General features: G+C 44.2%; 1 protein-coding gene across 1 annotated transcript; it reads left to right on the top strand.

The window, feature by feature from the left end:
- Window positions 1-1,362: 1,362 nt before the first annotated feature.
- CLN5 (CLN5 intracellular trafficking protein) lies at window positions 1,363-21,148 on the top strand. The gene is made up of 4 exons (XM_069758100.1): window positions 1,363-1,533; window positions 14,475-14,649; window positions 19,139-19,364; window positions 19,675-21,148. Exons 1-4 carry the CDS (start codon window positions 1,385-1,387, stop codon window positions 20,166-20,168), a joined length of 1,044 nt encoding a protein of 347 aa, XP_069614201.1. The 5' UTR covers window positions 1,363-1,384; the 3' UTR covers window positions 20,169-21,148.
- The last annotated feature ends 436 nt before the right edge of the window (window positions 21,149-21,584 follow it).

Here is a 21,584-nt window from a genome sequence, read left to right as displayed (position 1 = left end):
TGTGTAGTGACTGGAGCTGCAGGGTATAACAGGGCACACCAATCTGCAGTGTATGTCAGGAGGCTGTGTTTCTCCTGTAACTGGAGCGAATATGTTAGCCCCAGTAACACTGGAAATCAACAAAAAAATAAAATTGGAAAATAATTTAGGACACCCCAATGATAGTACATCATGTCCTGAGTGTATGGTTTTTGATCCCCTACAGCCAATTAATGGAGCTGCTGGAAATGTGCTGAGCTGATCTTCAGCACTCCCATATCAATGAATGGTAAGGCACAAATGACCACTTCTCCATTTACACAGGATTGGTGGGGCCCCAGCAGGCAGACCACCACAGGTTGGGATGGGATAACATCCAAACTACATCATACCCATTAAGTCCCTTAATTACGGATACATGTTCTGATGGAGCCAGGGACTGGACCCCAAACTGTCAGCACTGCGATAAATTGGATCAGGATTAAACATTTAAACTAGCGGCAGGTGCAGACGGCCGTAATTTCAGTCCGAGTAAGCGCTGACAAATCATTGTATTGCACCCGTCCAATATTATTATGCGGGGACATGTACCTCTGACAAAGCCGGTCGGAAGAAAAAAAATCGCAAGATGCCGGAGTTTGTATTTGTATCGCACTCGGCGTGGGACACATCGTTCTGCGCTTGTATGACATCCAGTTTCCACGGACTGACACAATGAAGAAGACAGAGACATTTTTTCTCCATCTTCTCCTCATCTGAAAGACTCAGTCACACTGATAACACACCGATCAGAGTCTGGTCAGAGTGTGATCTGCATAAGCGGCGGAACGCTCTCAAATGGGAGAATAGACGGTCGCTGGCACCTGCCCCCCGCAATGTCACGGCTGAGCAGCATGAAACACCCCGCAAGGAGAACACATTGTCCACTTGGTGCTGACCCTGGGTGTGCCAGCAGGTACTGCGCACTATGTGGTAAGTGTCACGGACACTAGTGGCAGCCTGTCCTCCCTGAGCTGCGCAATGCGGTGACACCGAGGACTGAAAGCAGAGGGCGCTAGAGTACTCCGCCTCACACTGCAGGGAGCACCGCTCTAGTTGCAGGGCTCACTAGTAACACAGAGCAGTCACATGGCCCACTAGCACGTGACAGTCACGGTCAGGGTCACGGGCTACGTCATCAATAACTATCTGAGGGATCCTGGATTGTCTGTCGGCCATGTTAGATCCTGGCACACATGCACTGCTATTGCTAATAAATAAAGATGCAGCGGTCGTGTCTGTGTCCAGGCGGCCGGTGTCCTCGGTGTAGTACCGGAGTGGTCAGGGTGCGGGCACTGTGGGGAGGTGGTGGCTCGGGGCAGGGCACCGCCTGCGTGTCTTCCTGGTCATATGACGCCACAGTGTGATGAGGAAGGAGCGGGCGGCGGGGCTCGGGGGCTGTGGTGCCGCGGTGATGGCGCCCGGGGTTGGAGCTGCCCTGCTCCGTGCTGTGGCCCTGCTGCTCCTGGCGGGGGCAGTGTGGAGCACAGCGGGAGGGTGGCCGGTGCCCTACAAGTAAGTGCCGCCCCCTCCTCACTGCCTGGGTAACCCCTTCGTGGCTGGACACTTCCGGCACTACAGATGACATGTTGGCTTCCTACTGTAGAATGGCTTCATCACTACATTCCTAAGTATCAGTGCAGGTGACAATATGGTGAGAATCTTCAGTGCCCTGTGCTGGGATCAGTGGTTTGTCACGCAGGGGCGAAACTACAATAGGTGCAGGGATTGCAATCGTACCCTGGAGCCTACGGGGCCCCAAAGGTTCATATAAAAAGACCAATGCTATTAAAGATTTGCAATAATTGGGGCCCTGTTGGAGCTTTTGCATTGGGGCCCATGAGCTTCAAGTTGTGTTACTGGGTGTCAGTGTTCGGAGAATGATAAAACCTTTAAGATCTAACCTGTCTATCCCTTTAACCCCTTCACCCCGAAGCCTGTTTTCACCTAAGTGACCGGGCCAATTTTTACAATTCTGACCACTGTCACTTTATGAGGTAATAACTCTGAAACGCTTCAACGGATCCTGGCGATTCTGACATTGTTTTCTCGTGACATATTGTACTTCATGATAGTGGTAAAATTTATTTGATATTACCTTCGTTTCTTTGTGAAAAAAACGGAAATTTGGCGAAAATTTTGAAAATTTTGCAATTTTCAAACTTTGAATTTTTATACCCTTGCATTAGAGACTCATATCGCACAAATTAGTTAATAAATAACATTTCCCACATGTCTACTTTACATCAGCAACATTTTGGAACCAATTTTTTTTTCCTTAGGGAGTTATAAGGGTTAAAAGTTAAACAGCGATTTCTCATTTTTTCAACAACGTTTATAAAACCATTTTTTGTAGGGACCACATCATATTTGAAGTCACTTTGAGAGGCTTATAGGATTTAAAATACCCAAAAGTGACACCATTCTAAAAACTATACCCCCCGAGGTACTCAAAACCACATTCAAGAAGTTTATTAACCCTTCAGGTGCCTCACAGGAATTAACGGACTGTGGAAGGAAAAAAATAACATTTAACTTTTTTTTCCACATAATGATCTTTTAGCAACATTTTTTTTATTTTCACAAGGGTAAAAGAAGAAAATGGACCACGAAAGTTGTTGTGCAATTCCTTCTGAATACACCGATACCCCATATGTGGGAGAAAACCACTGTCTGGGCGCACGGCAGGGCTCGGAAGGGAAGGAGCGCCGTTTGACTATTTCAAACCAAAATTGGCTGGAATTGAGATCAGACACCATGTCCCGTTTGGAGAGCCCCTGATGTGCCTAAACAGTGGAAAACCGCCACAAGTGACCCCATTTTGGAAACTAGACCCTTCAAGGAACTTATCTAGCTATGTGGTGAGCACATTGAACCCCCAGGTGCTTCACAGAAGTTTAGAACGTAGAGGCATGAAAATAAAAATTCACATTTTTACCCCAAAAATGATATTTTAACAACAATTTTTTTATCTTCACAAGTGTAAAAGGAGAAAATGGACCACTAAAGTTGTTGACCAATTTATCCTGAATACACTGATACCCCATATGTGGGGGAAAACCACTGTTTGGGCACACGGCAGGGCTCGGAAGGGAAGGAGCACCTTTTGACTTTTACAAACCAAAATTGGCTGGAATTGAGATCGGACACCATGTCCCGTTTGGAGAGCCCCTGATGTGCCTAAACAGTGGAAAACCGCCACAAGTGACCCCATTTTGGAAACTAGACCCTTCAAGGAACTTATCTAGCTATGTGGTGAGCACTTTGAACCCCCAGGTGCTTCACAGAAGTTTAGAACGTAGAGGCGTGAAAATAAAAATTCACATTTTTTCCCCAAAAATGATCTTTTAACAACAATTTTTTTATCTTCACAAGTGTAAAAGGAGAAAATGGACCACTAAAGTTGTTGACCAATTTATCCTGAATACACTGATACCCCATATGTGGGGGAAAACCACTGTTTGGGCACACGGCAGGGCTCGGAAGGGAAGGAGCACCTTTTGACTTTTACAAACCAAAATTGGCTGGAATTGAGATCGGACACCATGTCCCGTTTGGAGAGCCCCTGATGTGCCTAAACAGTGGAAAACCGCCACAAGTGACCCCATTTTGGAAATAGACCCTTCAAGGAACTTATCTAGCTATGTGATGAGCACCGTGAACCTCCAAGTGCCTCACCAAAAATTATAATGATGAGTCGTAAAAAAAAAAATAGAACACATTTTTTCCACAAAAATGATCTTTATCAAGGTTTTTTTTGTTTTCCCAAGGGTTATAGGACAAAATAGAAAGAAAAAAATGTTGTGCAATTTTTCACGAGTACGCCGATACCCCATATGTGGGGAAAAACCACTGTTTGTGCGCATGGCAGAGCTCGGAAGGGAAGGAGCACCATTTGGAATGCAGACTTAGATGGATTGGTCTGCAGGCGTCACGTTGCATTTGCAGAGCCCCTGATGTACTTAAACAGTGGAAATCCTCCACAAGTGACCCCATTTTGAAAACTGGACCTCCCAAGGAATTTATTTAGATATGTGGTGAGCACCGTAAACCTCCAAGTGCCTCACTCCACAAGTGACCCCATTTTGAAAACTGGACCTCCCAAGGAATTTATTTAGATATGTGGTGAGCACCGTAAACCTCCAAGTGCCTCACTCCACAAGTGACCCCATTTTGAAAACTGGACCTCCCAAGGAATTTATTTAGATATGTGGTGAGCACCGTAAACCTCCAAGTGCCTCACTCCACAAGTGACCCCATTTTGAAAACTGGACCTACCAAGGAATTTATTTAGATATGTGGTGAGCACCGTAAACCTCCAAGTGCCTCACTCCACAAGTGACACCATTTTGAAAACTGGACCTCCCAAGGAATTTATTTAGATATGTGGTGAGCACCGTAAACCTCCAAGTGCCTCACTCCACAAGTGACACCATTTTGAAAACTGGACCTCCCAAGGAATTTATTTAGATATGTGGTGAGCACCGTAAACCTCCAAGTGCCTCACTCCACAAGTAACACCATTTTGAAAACTGGACCTCCCAAGGAATTTATTTAGATATGTGGTGAGCACCGTAAACCTCCAAGTGCCTCACTCCACAAGTGACACCATTTTGAAAACTGGACCTACCAAGGAATTTATTTAGATATGTAGTGAGCACCGTAAACCTCCAAGTGCCTCACTCCACAAGTGACCCCATTTTGAAAACTGGACCTACCAAGGAATTTATTTAGATATGTGGTGAGCACCGTAAACCTCCAAGTGCCTCACTCCACAAGTGACCCCATGTTGGAAACTACACAGTGTGTTGTGTCAACAGGGTATAAACTAATTTTTATTAATTTGTGGACGTGTGGTATGCTTTGAAGCAATCCTTAATGCAAAGGCCAGGTTTCTCAGGGCAGGTTTCACAATGGTAAATTGTGTCCTTTCGGATTCCCCTCTTGGAACATACTCTACACCGTTTTTGTGATCGTCCTGTCCTCGCTGTTTGGGGAACCTGTCCTGGGAAATGTTGACCTTGGACAATACGAGCACTATCAGATTCAGAAGTACTGGGACCCTCACCTCCCTGAGTGCCAAACATTAGGGCCTTGATGACTACCTCCTGAAACTGAAGGAAGGTCCCCGTATTGCCTGCAGATCGGGACAGCACAAAAGCATTGTACAGTGCCATCTGTACAATGTGCACGGCCAATTTTTTGTACCATACGTAAGCTTTTCGCATGGCACTGTATGGTTGGAGGACCTGATCTGAGAGATCCACACCCCCCATGTACCGATTGTAATCCAGGATACAATCTGGCTTTGGGACTTGTGTTGTGGTCCCACGAACAGTGACAAGGGTGCTGTTGTCACGGTGTATGGTGGTCAGGATAAGGACATCCCTTTTGTCCTTATACTTGACCACCAGCATGTTGTCGCTGCATTTGGCTCTGCTTTCCCCTTTTCTCAGCGTTTGCCCAATTAGCGGCTTAGGGAGGCCTCGCTGATTTTTTCGCACGGTGCCACATGCAGCTGTACCTCTGGCAGAGAGGGCCTTGAAGAGTGGGATGCTGGTGTAAAAGTTGTCAATATAAAGGTGATAACCCTTATCCAGCAGTGGGTGCAGCAATTCCCACACAATTTTCCCACTCACCCCCAGGATGGGGGGGCATTCAGGGGGGTTAATCTGGGTGTCCTTACCCTCGTAGACCCTAAATCTGTGGGTGTACCCTGAGGTACTCTCGCACAGTTTGTACAGCTTTATTCCGTACCTGGACCTCTTACTGGGCAGGTACTGTCGGAATTTTAGCCTCCCTTTGAAATGAACGAGAGATTCATCAATAGCGATGTCCCTCTGGGGTGTGTACGCCTCAGCAAATTTTCTGCTGAAGAGTTCAACCACTGGACGAATTTTATATAGACGATCAAAGTTTGGATCGTCTCGGGGAGGACACTGCGCATTATCACTGAAATGCAAAAATTTTTGGATCGCTTCAAATCGTGTCCTTTTCATGGCCATGCGGAATACCGGTGTACTGTAGAGAATGTCAGTACTCCAGTATTGCCGAAGCTTTGGCTTTTTGATTAGGCCCATATGCAGCACAATTCCCCAAAATGTCATCATCTCTGCTGCATTTACGGGGGTCCATCTGGCATAAGATGACGTGGGATTTTGGGTAAAAAATTGTTGGGCATACAGGTTCGTCTGGGCCACCATAATATTTATTATTTCATCACTGAAAAAGAATTTGAAGAAGTCAATTTCAGTGAGGCCAGTCGTGTCAAACTGGATTCCTGAGCTGCTGCTGAAATCCGGAATGACGGGCTGAAAATTTTCCGGGGGTGCAATCCATACGGGATCGATTGCTGCAGGAGTTGCCTGGGTCCTACGGCGCCGTGTTAGGGGTCTTTCCTCACCAGATGAGGAGGAGGAGGAGGAGGAATAGAGGAATGTGGGATCTTCCTCACTGGCTGAATCCGTGTCGGACGCAAGGATGGCGTAAGCCTCCTCTGGTGAATAGCGCCTTGTTGACGAATGGGCCATTTTTTTTTCCCCAAACCCTGGGTGTGTGTGTAAGTGGTGCCTTTACACGTGTAATGTGTGGGGCTTGTGTATAGGGTACTCTTTATTAAAACCAATCAGAGAGAAAAAACAAGTAGTGAGAAAAAATGTAGAAGAAACAAGAAAAAAAGATGAAAAGAAAAATCAATGTAAAAAAATAAGTTTGTATAAAAAAAAAAGTATAAATTTACCCTACGCAACTAAATATTTTTTTTACAAAAGAAAAGCAAACGCCACTAACACTGTGACGTACGCTCCCCTAATGCACTAGAGATAATCCGGCGATAGCAGATTTTTTTTATGCACAAGACGCTACCTCCCTACCTATAAAACTCAGTACGATTTTTTTTTCTTCTAAAAGATGATCGGTCGTCACTAACGCTGTGACGCTGGCTACACTAACACGCTACCACTAAACTACTCTGTACAATTTTTTTTTTCTCCAAAAAAAAAAAAAAAGACCGGTCGTCACGAACGCTGTGACACCAGCTAATCTACGTCTAAGACTACACTGTACTAACTACTATTATATTTTTGTAAAAGAAAAATAAAAATCGGACGTTGCTTAGACTGCAATGTCCGCTACACTAACTAAAAAAAAAAAGTCCTGTAGCGCAGTCTCTGATCAGCAGCGATACTGATCAGAGCGTTGCGGACACAGGAAGAGCACGAATGCTCTGCGCGGGACGCCGCGCACAGGAAAAAAAGCGCAAAAAAGTGCGCAAAAAATTGAATTGGAGGGGGGTACTTGAACAGGGATGGAGGGACGTCACCAAACACTGACGCCGGCTACGCTACCTTGTTACGTCTAAAACTACACTGTACTAACTACAATTTTTTTTGCCTGTCACATGCTTTTTTTTTTTTTTTTTGAAACTTTATTGTCACATAGCTGTGATTGGCTGGTCAGAATTGACCAGCCAATCACAGCGATCGCTGATGCGGGGGGGTGGTGCAGGCACCCGGGGCTGCGTGCAGGGATTGTCTGCTGTCAGGAACAGCAGACACCGGAACCCGATCACCGCGCGATGCCGCGCGGTGACCGGAAAATGGCGGCGCCGTACTAGTACTGCGGCTGGCACTTATGCAGTGCCGGCAGCGCCGTACTAGTACGGCGCATGGCGCGAAGGGGTTAAGATTCACATGTTGCAGTGTTATGCCTCATGGCCAGTGAGGCCGGGGCACCTCTAGCTATGACTTAAGATCATTGTCTGCCACTCCTACATCGCAGCATAATGCCGGGGAGTGGCATCGCATTGTGATTGGCGTCGCATTGTGATCCGCACCGTACTGGGATCACGACAAGCAAATTACAAAATATCTAACTAGTTCCAACTTTCTGTGGCTTCTTAGATGTCATTTGTTTGCCATGTGACCCCACTCGCCTGCACTGTGCTGCCATGTGGCACACAATGATCTTTGGCAGCAGGACTGGCATCACTGCCAAGTCACTGTGTAGTCCCAGCCTACGGCCTAAGTCATACAAACCATATGAAAAATCGGTCCGAGTCTCTCTGCCGAGAGTCGCACACGTGTCATGCGAGTGAAATCCGATTTTTCACACTTGGTGTCCGATTTACACCCGATTGCAGTGCGATTTTAACATGAGCTTTTATGGATCGCCCCCCAAGGGCCGTGGGGTACTCAGTACCGGGTCCTGCGGTTCACAGGGGGATGTCAAGTTGGCTGACCCGGTCCGTGGCCCTGGGACGTCCGTATAAAAGGGAAAGGTCTTTAACGGGGTATAAAGTTTGTTCGTGACGCCACCTGTGGTATTCGGTCAGGGTGACCGACGCTGCTTAGGGGTCCGCTGGGGTGATGTTATGGCAGCTAGATAGTATACCTTCCCACAGGTGAAGTATGTCCCCAGGGCTTCCCAGTGTGTAGATGTTGAATGATGAATGGTGCAGTGAAGAACGAGGACACAAGGTTGCAGTCTCTTTACCTTTACTGACGACTTCAGCATCCACAGTCCAGAGCACCAGATCAAAGGGCAGAGTCCGGCCGGTCCGAAGGCAAATCCAGAGTCCCCTTATCCAGGTGGAAATCAGTAGCCTTCCTTTGCAATGTAGTGGTGTCCCTTACTGCCTATGGCTTCACATAAGGGTCTCACAGATGCTATGTTTTGCTCTCTCTGTCCCCCGTAAAGGATAGGACAAAGCCCGTATGACTGGTGACTTGAGCCTGTTTTTAGGGTCTCTTAGATAACCCCGCTCTGTAGGTGTCACCATGCCTCCTGGGTGTAGGTGCGGACAGGTAACCTGCAATTAGCTGTCCTGCCGGTCTCTGAAATAAGGCGTAGAGGTCCTTACTCCCTCGGTGTTCCAGCTACCGGAATTTTGCGCCTCAGAAAGAGGCAGCCTGAGCAGGGCTGGTCCCTTCTGGTATCCTCTCCTTTGCTTTGACTTACTAAATGTTCTCTGCAATACAATTCTGCCTTTCATTGTCTCTTTCTGGGAGCTGCAGCTCTGAGGGCATGCACAGCTCCTTTAACCTTCCATGCTCCTCAGACTACTGTCTGGAACTGACTTACCCTACAGACTAACAGAGATAGATAGATATATACAGTCATGGTCAAAAGTATTGACACCCCTGCAATTCTGTCAGATAATACTCATTTTCTTCCTGAAAATGATTGCAAACACAAATTATTTGGTATTATTATCTTCATTTAATTTGTCTTAAATGAAAAAACATAAGAAAATGAAGCAAAAAGCAAAACATTGATCATTTCACACAAAACTCCAAAAATGGGCCAGACAAAAGTATTGGCACCCTCAGCCTAATACTTGGTTGCACAACCTTTAGCCAAAATAACCGACCAACCGCTTCTGGTAACCATCAATGAGTTTCTTACAATGCTCTGCTGGAATTTTAGACCATTCTTCTTTGGCAAACTGCTCCAGGTCCCTGATATTTGAAGGGTGCCTTCTCCAAACTGCCATTTTTAGATCTCTCCATAGGTGTTCTATGGGATTCAGGTCTGGACTCGTTGCTGGCCACCTTAGAAGTCTCCAGTGCTTTCTCTCAAACCATTTTCTAGTGCTTTTTGAAGTGTGTTTTGGGTCATTGTCCTGCTGGAAGACCCATGACCTCTGAGGGAGACCCAGCTTTCTCACACTGGGCCCTACATTATGCTGCAAAATTTGTTGGTAGTCTTCAGACTTCATAATGCCATGCACACGGTCAAGCAGTCCAGTGCCAGAGGCAGCAAAGCAACCCAAAAACATCAGGGAACCTCCGCCATGTTTGACTGTAGGGACCGTGTTCTTTTCTTTGAATGCCTCTTTTTTTTCCTGTAAACTCTATGTTGATGCCTTTGCCCAAAAAGCTCTACTTTTGTCTCATCTGACCAGAGAACATTCTTCCAAAACGTTTTAGGCTTTTTTAGGTAAGTTTTGGCAAACTCCAGCCTGGCTTTTTTATGTCTCGGGGTAAGAAGTGGGGTCTTCCTGGGTCTCCTACCATACAGCCCCTTTTCATTCAGACGCCGACGGATAGTATGGGTTGACACTGTTGTACCCTCGGACTGCAGGGCAGCTTGAACTTGTTTGGATGTTAGTCGAGTTTCTTTATCCAACATCCGCACAATCTTGCGTTGAAATCTCTTGTCAATTTTTCTTTTCCATCCACATCTAGGGAGGTTAGCCACAGTACCATGGGCTTTAAACTTCTTGATGACACTGCGCACGGTAGACACAGGAACATTCAGGTCTTTGGAGATGGACTTGTAGCCTTGAGATTGCTCATGCTTCCTCACAATTTGGTTTCTCAAGTCCTCAGACACTTCTTTGGTCTTCTTTCTTTTCTCCATGCTCAATGTGGTACACACAAGACACAGGGCAGCGGTTGAGTCAACTTTAATCCATGTCAATTGGCTACAAGTGTGATTTAGTTATTGCCAACACCTGTTAGGTGCCACAGGTAAGTTACAGGTGCTGTTAATTACACAAATTAGAGAAGCATCACATGATTTTTCGAACAGTGCCAATACTTTTCTCCACCCCCTTTTTTATATTTGGTGTGGAATTATATCCAATTTGGCTTTAGGACAATTCTTTTTGTGTTTTTTCATTTAAGACAAATTAAATGAAGATAATAATACCAAATAATTTGTGTTTTCAATCATTTTCAGGAAGAAAATGAGTATTATCTGACAGAATTGCAGGGGTGTCAATACTTTTCGCCATGACTGTATATATGGAGTGTCCTAATAAATAGGAGCAGAAGCTCCCCCTGGTTGCCTGGAGTGTGAATGTGTTGCATGTTTGTGATACCTGGATGCCGTTATCTTTCCTTGCCTCCAAACGCAGTATCACTCTCCCTGAGAGGAAAGCAATACCACTGTGATGACCAGGACCCTTGGGGCGCCGCATTTACATAGAAAAAATCTGTATGTCAATTACACATCATTTTCAAAGGAAATATTCTTCAAAACACATATACAAATGCTTCTCACAAAATTAGAATATCATCAAAAAGTTAATTTCAGTTCTTCAATACAAAAAGTGAAACTCATATAGTCATTACATTGTGATCTATTTCAAGTGTTTATTTCTGTTAATGTAGATGAATATGGCTTACAGCCAATGAAAACACAAAAGTCATTATCTCAGTAAATTAGAATGATTAATAACACCTGCAAAGGCTTCCTAAGCGTTTAAAAAGGTCTCTTAGTCTGTTTCAGTAGGCTCCACAATCATGGGATCATGGGGAAGACTGCTGACTTGACAGATGTCCAGAAGGCAGTCACTGTACAAGGAGGGTAAGCCACAAAAGCTCATTGCTAAAGAAGCTGGCTATTCACAGAGTGCTGTAACCAAGCATATTAATGGACAGTTGAGTAAAAGGAAAAAGTGTGGTAGAAAAAGGTGCAAACGGGATAACTGCAGCCTTGAAAGGATTGTAAAGAAAAGGTATTTCAAACATTTTGAGGAGATTCACAAGGAGTGGACTGCAGCTGAAGTCATTGCTTCAAGAGCTACCACACACAGAGGTATCCAGGACATGGGCTACAAGTGTCGCATTCCTTGTGTCAAGCCCCTCATGACCAATAGACAAGGCTGGAAGCGTTTTACCTGGGTCAAGGAGAAAAAGAACTGGACTGTTGCTCAGTGGTCCAAGGTGTTGTTTTCAGATGAAAGTAAATTTTGCATTTCATCTGGAAATCAAGGTCCCAGAGTCTGGAGGGAGAATGGAGAGGCCACAATCCAAGCTGCTTGAGGTCTAGTGTGAAGTTTCCACAGTCAGTGATGGTTTGGTGACCCATGTCATCTGCTGGTGTAGGTCCACTGTGTTTTATCAAGACCAAAGTCAGCGCAGCCGTCTACCAGGAAATTTTAGAGCACTCTCTGCTTCCCTCTGCCAACAAGCTTTTTGGAGATGGAAATTGTATTCTCCAGCAGGACTTGGCACCTGTCCACACTGCCAAAATTACCAATACCTGGTTTAAATACAACAGCATCACTGTGCTTGATTGGTCAGCAAACTCGCCAGACCTTAACTCCATAGAGAATCTATGGGGTAATGTCAAGAGAAAGATGAGAGGAAAATGTGTGTAAATGGATAAGTAACTGGCTTAGTGGTAGAAAGCAGAGGGTGGTTATAAATGGTATATTCTCTATCTGGATCACTGTGACCAGTGGGGTACCGCAGGGTCGGTGTTGGGACCTATTCTCTGCAACATTAACGATCTTGTAGAAGGTTTACACAGTAAAATATCAATATTTGCAGATGATACAAAACTATTGTGGGGGTTGTATTCGCTCAGGTGCAGTGGGTGGTAGTCAGGAGGCACGTTCCTTTAAAAATTCACTGGGTTTATTCAACAACTCCAAAAACAGAAGAGAAACTCACATAGGAGGCTTTCACCTCCCCACATACAGGTCCTGTGTTAAGCATTAGGCTACATTATATAGTTCTAACCACACCCAGGAACCCATCACATGATTAGTCACATGGTAGTGACATCAACGCAGGTCCTCAAACACATATAGAGATATGATGATGCCCCTACCCAGGGGTACGGTATATGGGTTGCCAGACCCTCCGATCTCTCACAGCTACCCATAACCCTGAACCCAAGTGTACTCAATGATCCCTTATTGCTTATGTGCATTAAAGAAAACACTCCGGGTTACATCACAGAGACAAGCCATCTTTGCAACACATACCTTCCGTCGACTATACGACCTTTAGACACGCTACACTATGTAAAGCAGTCAATACCAGAGAAGATAGTATTCTGCTACAGATGGATCTGGATACGTTGGAACTTGGGCCGAGAGGTGGCAGATTCTGTTTAACAATGATAAATGTAAGGTTATACACATGGGAAGAAGGAATCAATATCACCATTACACACTGAACGGGAAACCACTGGGTAAATCTGACATGGAGAAGGATTTGGGGATCCTAGTTAATAGTAAGCTTACCTGGAGCAGCCAGTGCCAGGCAGCGGCTGCCAAGGCAAACAGAATCATGGGGTGCATTAAAAGAGGTCTGGATACACACGATGAGAGCATTATACTGCCTCTGTACAAATCTTTGGTTAGACCGCACACGGAGTACTGTGTACAGTTTTGGGCATCAGTGCTCAGAAAGGATATAATGGAACTAGAGTGAGTACAAAGGAGGGCAACAAAATTAATAAAGCTGATGGGGGAACTACAATACCCAGATAGATTAGCAAAATTAGGATTATTTAGTCTAGAAAAAAGACAACTGAGGGGCAATCTAATAGCCATATATAAGTATATAAGGGGACAATACAAATATCTCTCTGAGGGTCTGTTTATACCAAGGAAGGTGACGGTCACAAGGGGGCATTCTCTGTGTCTGGAGGAGAGAAGGTTTTTCCACCAGCATAGAAGAGGATTCTTTACTGTTAGGGCAGTGAGAATCTGGAATTCCTTGCCTGAGGAGGTGGTGATGGCGAACTCAGTCGAGGGATTCAAGAGAGGCCTAGATGTCTTCATGGAGCGTAGCAATATTGTATCTTACAGTTATTAGGTTCTTTAGAAGGATGTAGATCTGGGGATTTATTCTGACGGAATATAGGCTGAACTGGATGGACAAATGTATTTTTTCGGCCTTGCTAGCTATGTTACTATCAGAGACACCAGACCCAACAATGCAGATGAGCTGAAGGCTGATATCAAAGCAACCTGAAGAAGGTACACACGGCACTCAAGGTCCTCGTTGGTGGTGCACAAGTCAGGTTTCCAGCCCGTCAATTAGTAATCACAAAAACTTGGCACTCATGAGTGCCAAGTTTTTTATCAAAGCAACCTGGGCTTCCATAACACCTCAGCAGTGCCACAGGCTGATCGCCTCAATGCAACGCTGCATTGATGCAGCAATTGATGCAAAAGGAGCCCCAACCAAGTATTGAGTGCATTTACTGAACATACATTTCAGTAGGCCAACATTTCAGATTTTAAAATCATTTTTCAAGCTGGTGTTATAAAGTATCCTAACGCTATGTAACGGATGCATTAGTGCACCCATTGACTACCACTATGTAGCGCATTGCTAACGCATTTTATAATCGGCAACGATATACCGTCATTCTGTGATGGACCCTCAGACGCGGGCTGCAGCGTTTCCAGGTCAGTCACCGATAGCGCAGATGGAGCATCTCCGCTATCGAGATCGCATGACGTGATCTTTACAAGGCACTAGCGTTGGTGCAGTCTGTTTAACGCATGCATTGAACGGACTGCAGCAACGCAATGTGAACCCTGCCTAAGGGATATTAGTGACCTGCAAATACTTTGGTCTTAGGCCTTTGGTATTATGGTCATGGAACTCGTCAATGATTTTATGAATTCTTAAAGGGGGTGTCAAACCTGCATATAATATAGTTAAAGAGCTGTTAAAAGTATAGTCTGTTGCCTTTGTCTCTAGGCGTTTTGACCATCGGCCCAAGTCGGACCCATACTGTCAAGCTCAATATACATTTTGCCCTACTGGATACTCAAATGGTTCGATACCCCTCATGAAGAATGAAGATGTCATTGAGGTTTTCCGACTGCAAGCTCCTGTCTGGGAATTCAAATATGGAGACCTGCTTGGACACTTTGTACGTATGATTTTATTGGGCTTAGAATTTTTATTTTTTTTAAGATTTTCTCCTTTGAAATATATTCATATGAACTATCCTATTCATTATAGATGTCAGCTTGGTTTCAGCTCAGCCTTGCCTTTTTGTTCCTCTTCTGTTGACCATCAACATCTTGGATTAATTTGGAGCACATAACTAAATGGGGCAGCATGGTGGCTCAGTGGTTAGCACTGTTGCTTTGCAGTGCTGGGGTATAACTACTACAGTACCTTTGATCACTGCTGTTTAACCATTTAAATGCTGCTGTTATTCACTGTAATGGTTGCTGGTGTGCGTATAGGGGCTCCCATCATCCCACTACCACCTGTGGCACAATCATGGAGAACCGATAGGTTACCATGGAAGCCGGGAGCATACTGAAGGTATCTGTCGCTGCTATCTTGGCCCAGCTAGGAGGCTTCACAGGAGGAGATCAGTTACTTTCTTTACCACAATACTTTAAGGGGTATTCCCATCTCGAAGATCCTATCACAATATGTATTAGATGTAATAAAAACAATATTAGCAAATGCCTCCAATTATATATATATATGCATATATATATATATATATATATATATATATAGTTCTTCTGATTCGCTATGTCGCTTATCGCATGTGCATGGCATTTCAATAGGTTAGGTATCCATGACTATCACCACTTACAACTAACTAACTGTCACTATATCAGTGGTCGTAGCCATGGATACCTAAGATACTGCAATGCTTGCATATGGGGTAAGCAATATACTACATTTCTAATTGGAAGTATTTAGCAAATATTATTTTTACACATACTACATATTGGGATAGGATATTGGAAATGGGAATGCCCCTATGAGTACAATTAATCAGAAAATCGGAGGTTCGGGTCCCATAAAGGATAAAAAAAAGTAAAAATTAAAAAAAAAAAGTTTAAATCGCCCCTGTTTTCTCAGTCGAAAAATAAAGAAATTTAAAAGTAATAAAAAAAAAACATATTTGGTATCATCATGTGTGGAAAAAGTCTGATCTAGCAAAATATTAAATCATTTAAATTGCACGTTAACCGCCTACACAAAAGAATGCATTAAAAAGTGATAGAAATGTCATGTGTACTTCAAATTGATGTCAATAAAAACATCAGCTCAGTACAGGAAAACAGGTCCTCAGATCCATCAACAGAAAATTCCACGTCAGAACATGACAACACAATAAAATTGTTATATATTAATTAAATAAAAAACTCTAGAATATAATATCTAAAAAAAAAAAAAATACGTTTGGGATCACCCTAGATGTACGGACCTGAAGAATCATATTGTACAGTCATTTTTACAGCACAATGAACACTGCAAAACAGTTGGGAATTTGTTTTTGCACATTATGTGCTAAATTACATGTATTCAAAGCTATAATTTGTATTGCCAAAACAAGCTCCCATACAGCTTTATCGACTGAAACATAAAAGAAAGTTGTGGTTTTTTAAAAAAATGCAGGTCATAAACAGTTTAAACACTTAAAGAAGTTGTCCAATGCTTGGATAACTTCTTGTCATAGCCCTCACTTGGCCTCCATAAAATGATATAGCTTATACTCACTCCCGTGCCGGCACCGTTCCCGTCTTCCGGGGCTCCTGTGACACGTGACCATGGTGCCCAATCAGTGCTTGCGTCACTGTCTCCGCCTCCTGTCAAATTGAGCAGGAAGAGGAAGTCCAAAATTAGCTGTAGCTCGGACTTCCTCTTCATGGTCAATTTATCCGAAGGCGGAGACAGTGACGCCGGCGCTAATTGGTCACAACAACCACCGACCGGCGAGAACCGACACCGCAGGAACGGCCCCAGCACAGGAGGTTACTATAGGCTTTATTATTTTATGGGCGCCAAACATTTTGATTAAGAAGGGCTTGTCCTAGTAGTTGACAACCCCTTTAAAGAGTTGATGTCAAGTCTATATTATTATTGCAATGAACTTCCAGACATTAATGGGACCTGTTGAATATTGGATTATCAGACTCTCTGGACTAGTAAGAGGAGGGCGCCTCGAAGAAGGCTACATGTTATAGTAGATTGGCCATATCTTCTCCGTGTTATGGTTGTGGAATTCCAGATTCTGACGCAGATGCTGGCACAGCTCTTTCCATAAAGGCCGCTTCCCTTCTTAGTGGCCGGGCTACAGCAGGGTACACAATAGTCCCATTCCTGTAGTAGGTGGGAAACCCTGAGCTTGGCCTGTACGCTCAGCATATATGCCTGTAACACTTTCCAATCAGTTTGCCCAAAGACCATCATTGCTAAAGGAGTGTACATTAGGCGTAGCTTTGGACGTTATTTATGGTCATACTTTTCTTTCAACTTTATTCAATAAAACATAGTCTTCTATGCAATTCAATATAACTGGATTCTATAGCTAAGGATTCTGTGCTGTGTATACTTTTACAATTCAATGATTTACTTCAAACATATATGGCCTCGTTGAAACAGCCTAAATCATCTTTGGTGGCACTTGCTAGTTTTGGAATTGTTTTACAGCTAAGTCTTGTGCCATAGCTATGTAGGTAGATAACACATTTTTTATGAAGAGCTGATGTGTTACGGGCCAGCTGAATAACAAAATAGAATGATAGAACAAGTTGCAATAATTTACATATGTCTTTTCTAAGGAATATTTTATCAGTGAAATATTCTTGTTTCTCCACTTACGAGCCACGTCTTTCCTTTCCTCTACCTTCTGAACTCACTATTCCTTCTGTAAAACAATACCAACTCAAATCTGTCTTGGTGAAAGCAAGATGCACTGAAATGTGTATTAAGTTACAGCTGCTGGTTAGTCTTCGGGCAGGAAAAGAGGAGCCAGAGCGAGAACTCCCCATTACACAACTTGGTTCTGCTGTTTGATTTCTATCCAGGATGCTGCTGCTTCTGAGGATGTGTGAGGCGAAATTCACACCAGCATAGAAATAATCTTCATCCAAAAAAACTCCGACAATTTTTTTCTCACTTGTCATCCGTGTGTAAATCATTTACAATCTATTGTTTACAGCTGATATTAAAGGGAACCTGTCACCCTGTTTTTTGAGATTGAGATATAAATACTGTTAAATAGGGCCTGCGCTGTGCGTTACTATAGTGTATGTAGTGTACCCTGATTCCCCATGTATGCCGAGAAATACATTACCAAAGTCGGCGTTTTCGCCTGTCAATCAGGCTGGTCTGGTCAGGTGGGCGTGTTCACAGCGTTCTTTTCTTCCCCAGGTTTCCGTTGGTGGCGTAGTGGTGTGCGCATGTCCAAGGTCCGGATTCCCTGTGCCCACGTGAAGACACAGCGCGCGATCTGCGCTGTCATTCCTTTCATCGGTGCGGGCGGCCATCTTCCTGGGGCCGCGCGTGCGCAGATGTAGTGCTCTGCTGCACGGGGCTTCAGGAAAATGGCCGCGGGATGCCGCGCGTGCGCAGAAGAGATCGCGGCGGCCATTTTCCCAAAGCCGAGTTTGCATCTCGGCTTTGGGAAAATGGCCGCCGCGATCTCTTCTGCGCACGCGCGGCATCCCGCGGCCATTTTCCTGAAGCCCCGTGCAGCAGAGCACTACATCTGCGCACGCGCGGCCCCAGGAAGATGGCCGCCCGCACCGATGAAAGGAATGACAGCGCAGATCGCGCGCTGTGTCTTCACGTGGGCACAGGGAATCCGGACCTTGGACATGCGCACACCACTACGCCACCAACGGAAACCTGGGGAAGAAAAGAACGCTGTGAACACGCCCACCTGACCAGACCAGCCTGATTGACAGGCGAAAACGCCGACTTTGGTAATGTATTTCTCAGCATACATGGGGAATCAGGGTACACTACATACACCATAGTAACGCACAGCGCAGGCCCTATTTAACAGTATTTATAGCTCAATCTCAAAAAACGGGGTGACAGGTTCCCTTTAACCATTTACAGTTTCCTATGTTACAGAATTGCAATGTATCCATAAGAAAATGGATGCTGTACTGTGGCTCCATATGGATGTTACTTAAATGGGTGAATCCCATCCGACAAAAAGAAGAAATGAGTGCGTGATGTGATGTTTTTCACAAGCATATTTGGTCAGTGTGAAAAAATTGCTCCTTTGCAGCCCCTCAGTGAATAACATTAGTCTTAGTGCTGTATATGTGCTGTCCGTTTTTTTTTACAGACAGCACTTGGACCAAAATACACTCATGTGAACGAGTCCTCACAGTGAGATAGGGGAACAGGATTCTCTCACATCTGTGTGTTGTGCATGAAAGACATCATAGCAGCTATTGTCCACCCACTAGCTCAGAGACAACTGAAAATTTAGAGCTGGGGTCTGCAAAAGAAAAATACCAGTGGAAAATTCAGGATGTAAGGCACATAATAGCCAGAAATAGTGTTATTCCACATGTACATGAAGCTTGTCACCTGAGATGACGGGTGCGCTTATGAACTAACCTCTATCTCTATTGTCTTTTGCTCAGAAAATCATGCATGACGCCATCGGTTTCCGGAGTACGTTAACTGGCAGGAATTACACAGCCGAATGGTATGAACTCTTCCAACTTGGTAACTGTACATTTCCGCACCTCAGGCCTGGCATATCGGAGCCATTCTGGTGCAATCAGGGAGCAGCGTGTTTCTTTGAAGGAATAGATGATCAGCACTGGAAAAATAATGGCACTTTAGTTCCTGTAACAACGATATCAGGTAAATGGAAAAACAAGGTTTTCCGATAAAATGAAGTTTGGGGATTAATCAGAGGCATATTTACATTTTTTTAATACTTTTAAGACCTGCCTACAATCAAAGGTAAAAATACAAAGGATCACCCTACCCAAAACTGAGTGAATGGTGGAAGTGGGTGATTTAAATTCAGCAATTGACTAAGGTTTATCTTTTGTCTGTCAAACGACCCCGTTCCAAGAAACATTTTAAATCTTATTTTACATATTCAACTTTTTTCCTGCTTTATATTTTCTAGTTAAAAAAAGGTTTTAATGAATTTGTTCCCTTTTAGGTTCCATCTTCAATCAGCTGGCGAAATGGATACGAGAAGATAACAACACCGGCATTTACTATGAGACGTGGACTGTGCAGAGATCGCTGGGACCCAACTCATCTGTGTGGTTTGATTCGTACGACTGCAGCAAGTTTGTGCTCCGCACTTATGACAAACTTTCACAGCTCGGTGCCACATTTAAGAGAAACCTACAGACAAACTACACTCGCTTATTCTTATTAAGTGGAGAACCTGTCTATCTGGGGAACGAAAGCTCAATCTTTGGCCCACAGGGAAATAAGTCACTGGCTTCTGAGATTCAAACATTTTACTACCCTTATAGACCCCATCAGTCTTTTAAAGAACTTCTCCTGAGTATTCTGGATATTTATGGGAAGGTGGTTTTAGACAAGACATTTTATCTGTATTATAATTTTGAATACTGGTATTTGCCTATGAAGCCACCTTATGTTAAGATAACCTATGAGGAAATTCCCCTCCCATCCAGATAGCGTAGTAAGGCAGAAATCACATCTCTTTAGTATTGTCATTTCAGATCTATATAAATGTACTTCTCTATTAAGAAGGTGATACACGAAAGAATACTGGAGGAACTTTCCTGCATGATCATCTTCATCACTGCTCCTCTTCAGCTCTCCTACTCCGGCGCGGAGAGAAGTGATGAAGATGATTGTGATAGATCCTGAGCATTGAATGTAAAGACATTACATCAGAGAAATCCTCCCTGCACTTGTGATAACAGTAAGCATCGGGAGTGAGGAGATCTCAGTGTGACACAGTGGAGAAGCCTGTTCTGATCTTCACTGAGAGCGTTTCCTTCTTTCTCCTGTATGACGCTGCCTTTTTTTTCCTCTTGATTGACACTGCCGCCTTATGATTGGGCAAAATGATACAGTGTTAAGAGTAAATGCCCCCAGAGAAGAATGTCTGTTAACGCCCCCTTGTTGAAGGGGAAATTGGCCTACTAGGCATCCTAAACTTAAGAAATCAATATCTCTGCAACGGAGTAGATAAATTAAAATGGAAAACTATGTTTTATTCAGCTCTTCAGACACTTTATCATGAGGTAGCCAGAATAACTTGCAAAAAGTGAATGGGGTCCTTTTTGAAGGGACAGTCCACAACTTGCCTTCCGTAGGTTAAGTGTTGCACTATTGATCGCAGCAGTTAAAAAAGTTAAAAAAAACAGAAAACATATCCACAAAGATGGAGAACTCTTGAAAATATAGAATTTTTCTAACATGCCAATTGTTGTTCCCGGTAGAATGAGTAAACTGAAGAGAAACTGGAGAGTTTCATCAGTCTTTCCTGAGCCTGTAAAAGCCAAGCAATGCAACATTTTTAATGAATGAAGAGTTTGCAACTCTTGTGGGTTTTGTTTCTTAACTTTTAATTTAACCCAATTGCAAAATGATTTTTAGCCCCAAAATATATGGATTTAAGATACAAAATAAATCTTTCCCCAAAGATGCATGGCGCCTATAAATAGAGGAGCTGTCTGCTTTACCGACATGTCTGCTTCAGTGTATACTTGTATATACTATTATTTGCCTTCTATAAGGCTTGGTTCCCATTGCGTTAATGGGAAAGCGCTAACGGACAGCGTTGCACGGCGAAATTAACGCCGTGCAACACGTCCGTTAGCGCCCCCATTCACGGCAATGGGAACGCGCAGCACCATGTTCGGCACGCGCTAGCGACGCGCCGGTGTTTCCTGGCGCGCCGCGGACGCTGCTTGCAGCGTTCGAGGCGCGCCCGCGGTCCGTTCCCCGCTCTCGCAGATCGGGGCTCTGCGAGAGCGGGGACGTTACCGCCACCCCGGGACGCGGCCCCATTAAAAACATTGCGTTAGCGCAACCCGCTAGAGCTAAACGGATTGCACTAACGCAATGTGACCCTAGCCTAAG

The sequence above is a fragment of the Ranitomeya imitator genome, chromosome 3, assembly GCF_032444005.1.
Source record: "Ranitomeya imitator isolate aRanImi1 chromosome 3, aRanImi1.pri, whole genome shotgun sequence".
In the NCBI taxonomy this organism is placed as follows: Eukaryota; Metazoa; Chordata; class Amphibia; order Anura; family Dendrobatidae; genus Ranitomeya; species Ranitomeya imitator.
The sequence above is the reverse complement of the archived record's forward strand: the minus strand, read 5'-3'. Positions and strand labels throughout refer to the sequence as shown.

What these genes read in the sequence shown, in the direction of transcription:
- CLN5 (XM_069758100.1), top strand. Translation starts at nt 1,385, where the DNA reads ATGAGGAAGGAGCGGGCGGCGGGGCTCGGGGGCTGTGGTGCCGCGGTG. An exon ending in GGGTGGCCGGTGCCCTACAA is followed by an intron (nt 1,534 to 14,474) that starts GTAAGTGCCGCC and finishes CTTTGTCTCTAG; the next exon opens with GCGTTTTGACCATCGGCCCA. An exon ending in GAGACCTGCTTGGACACTTT is followed by an intron (nt 14,650 to 19,138) that starts GTACGTATGATT and finishes TCTTTTGCTCAG; the next exon opens with AAAATCATGCATGACGCCAT.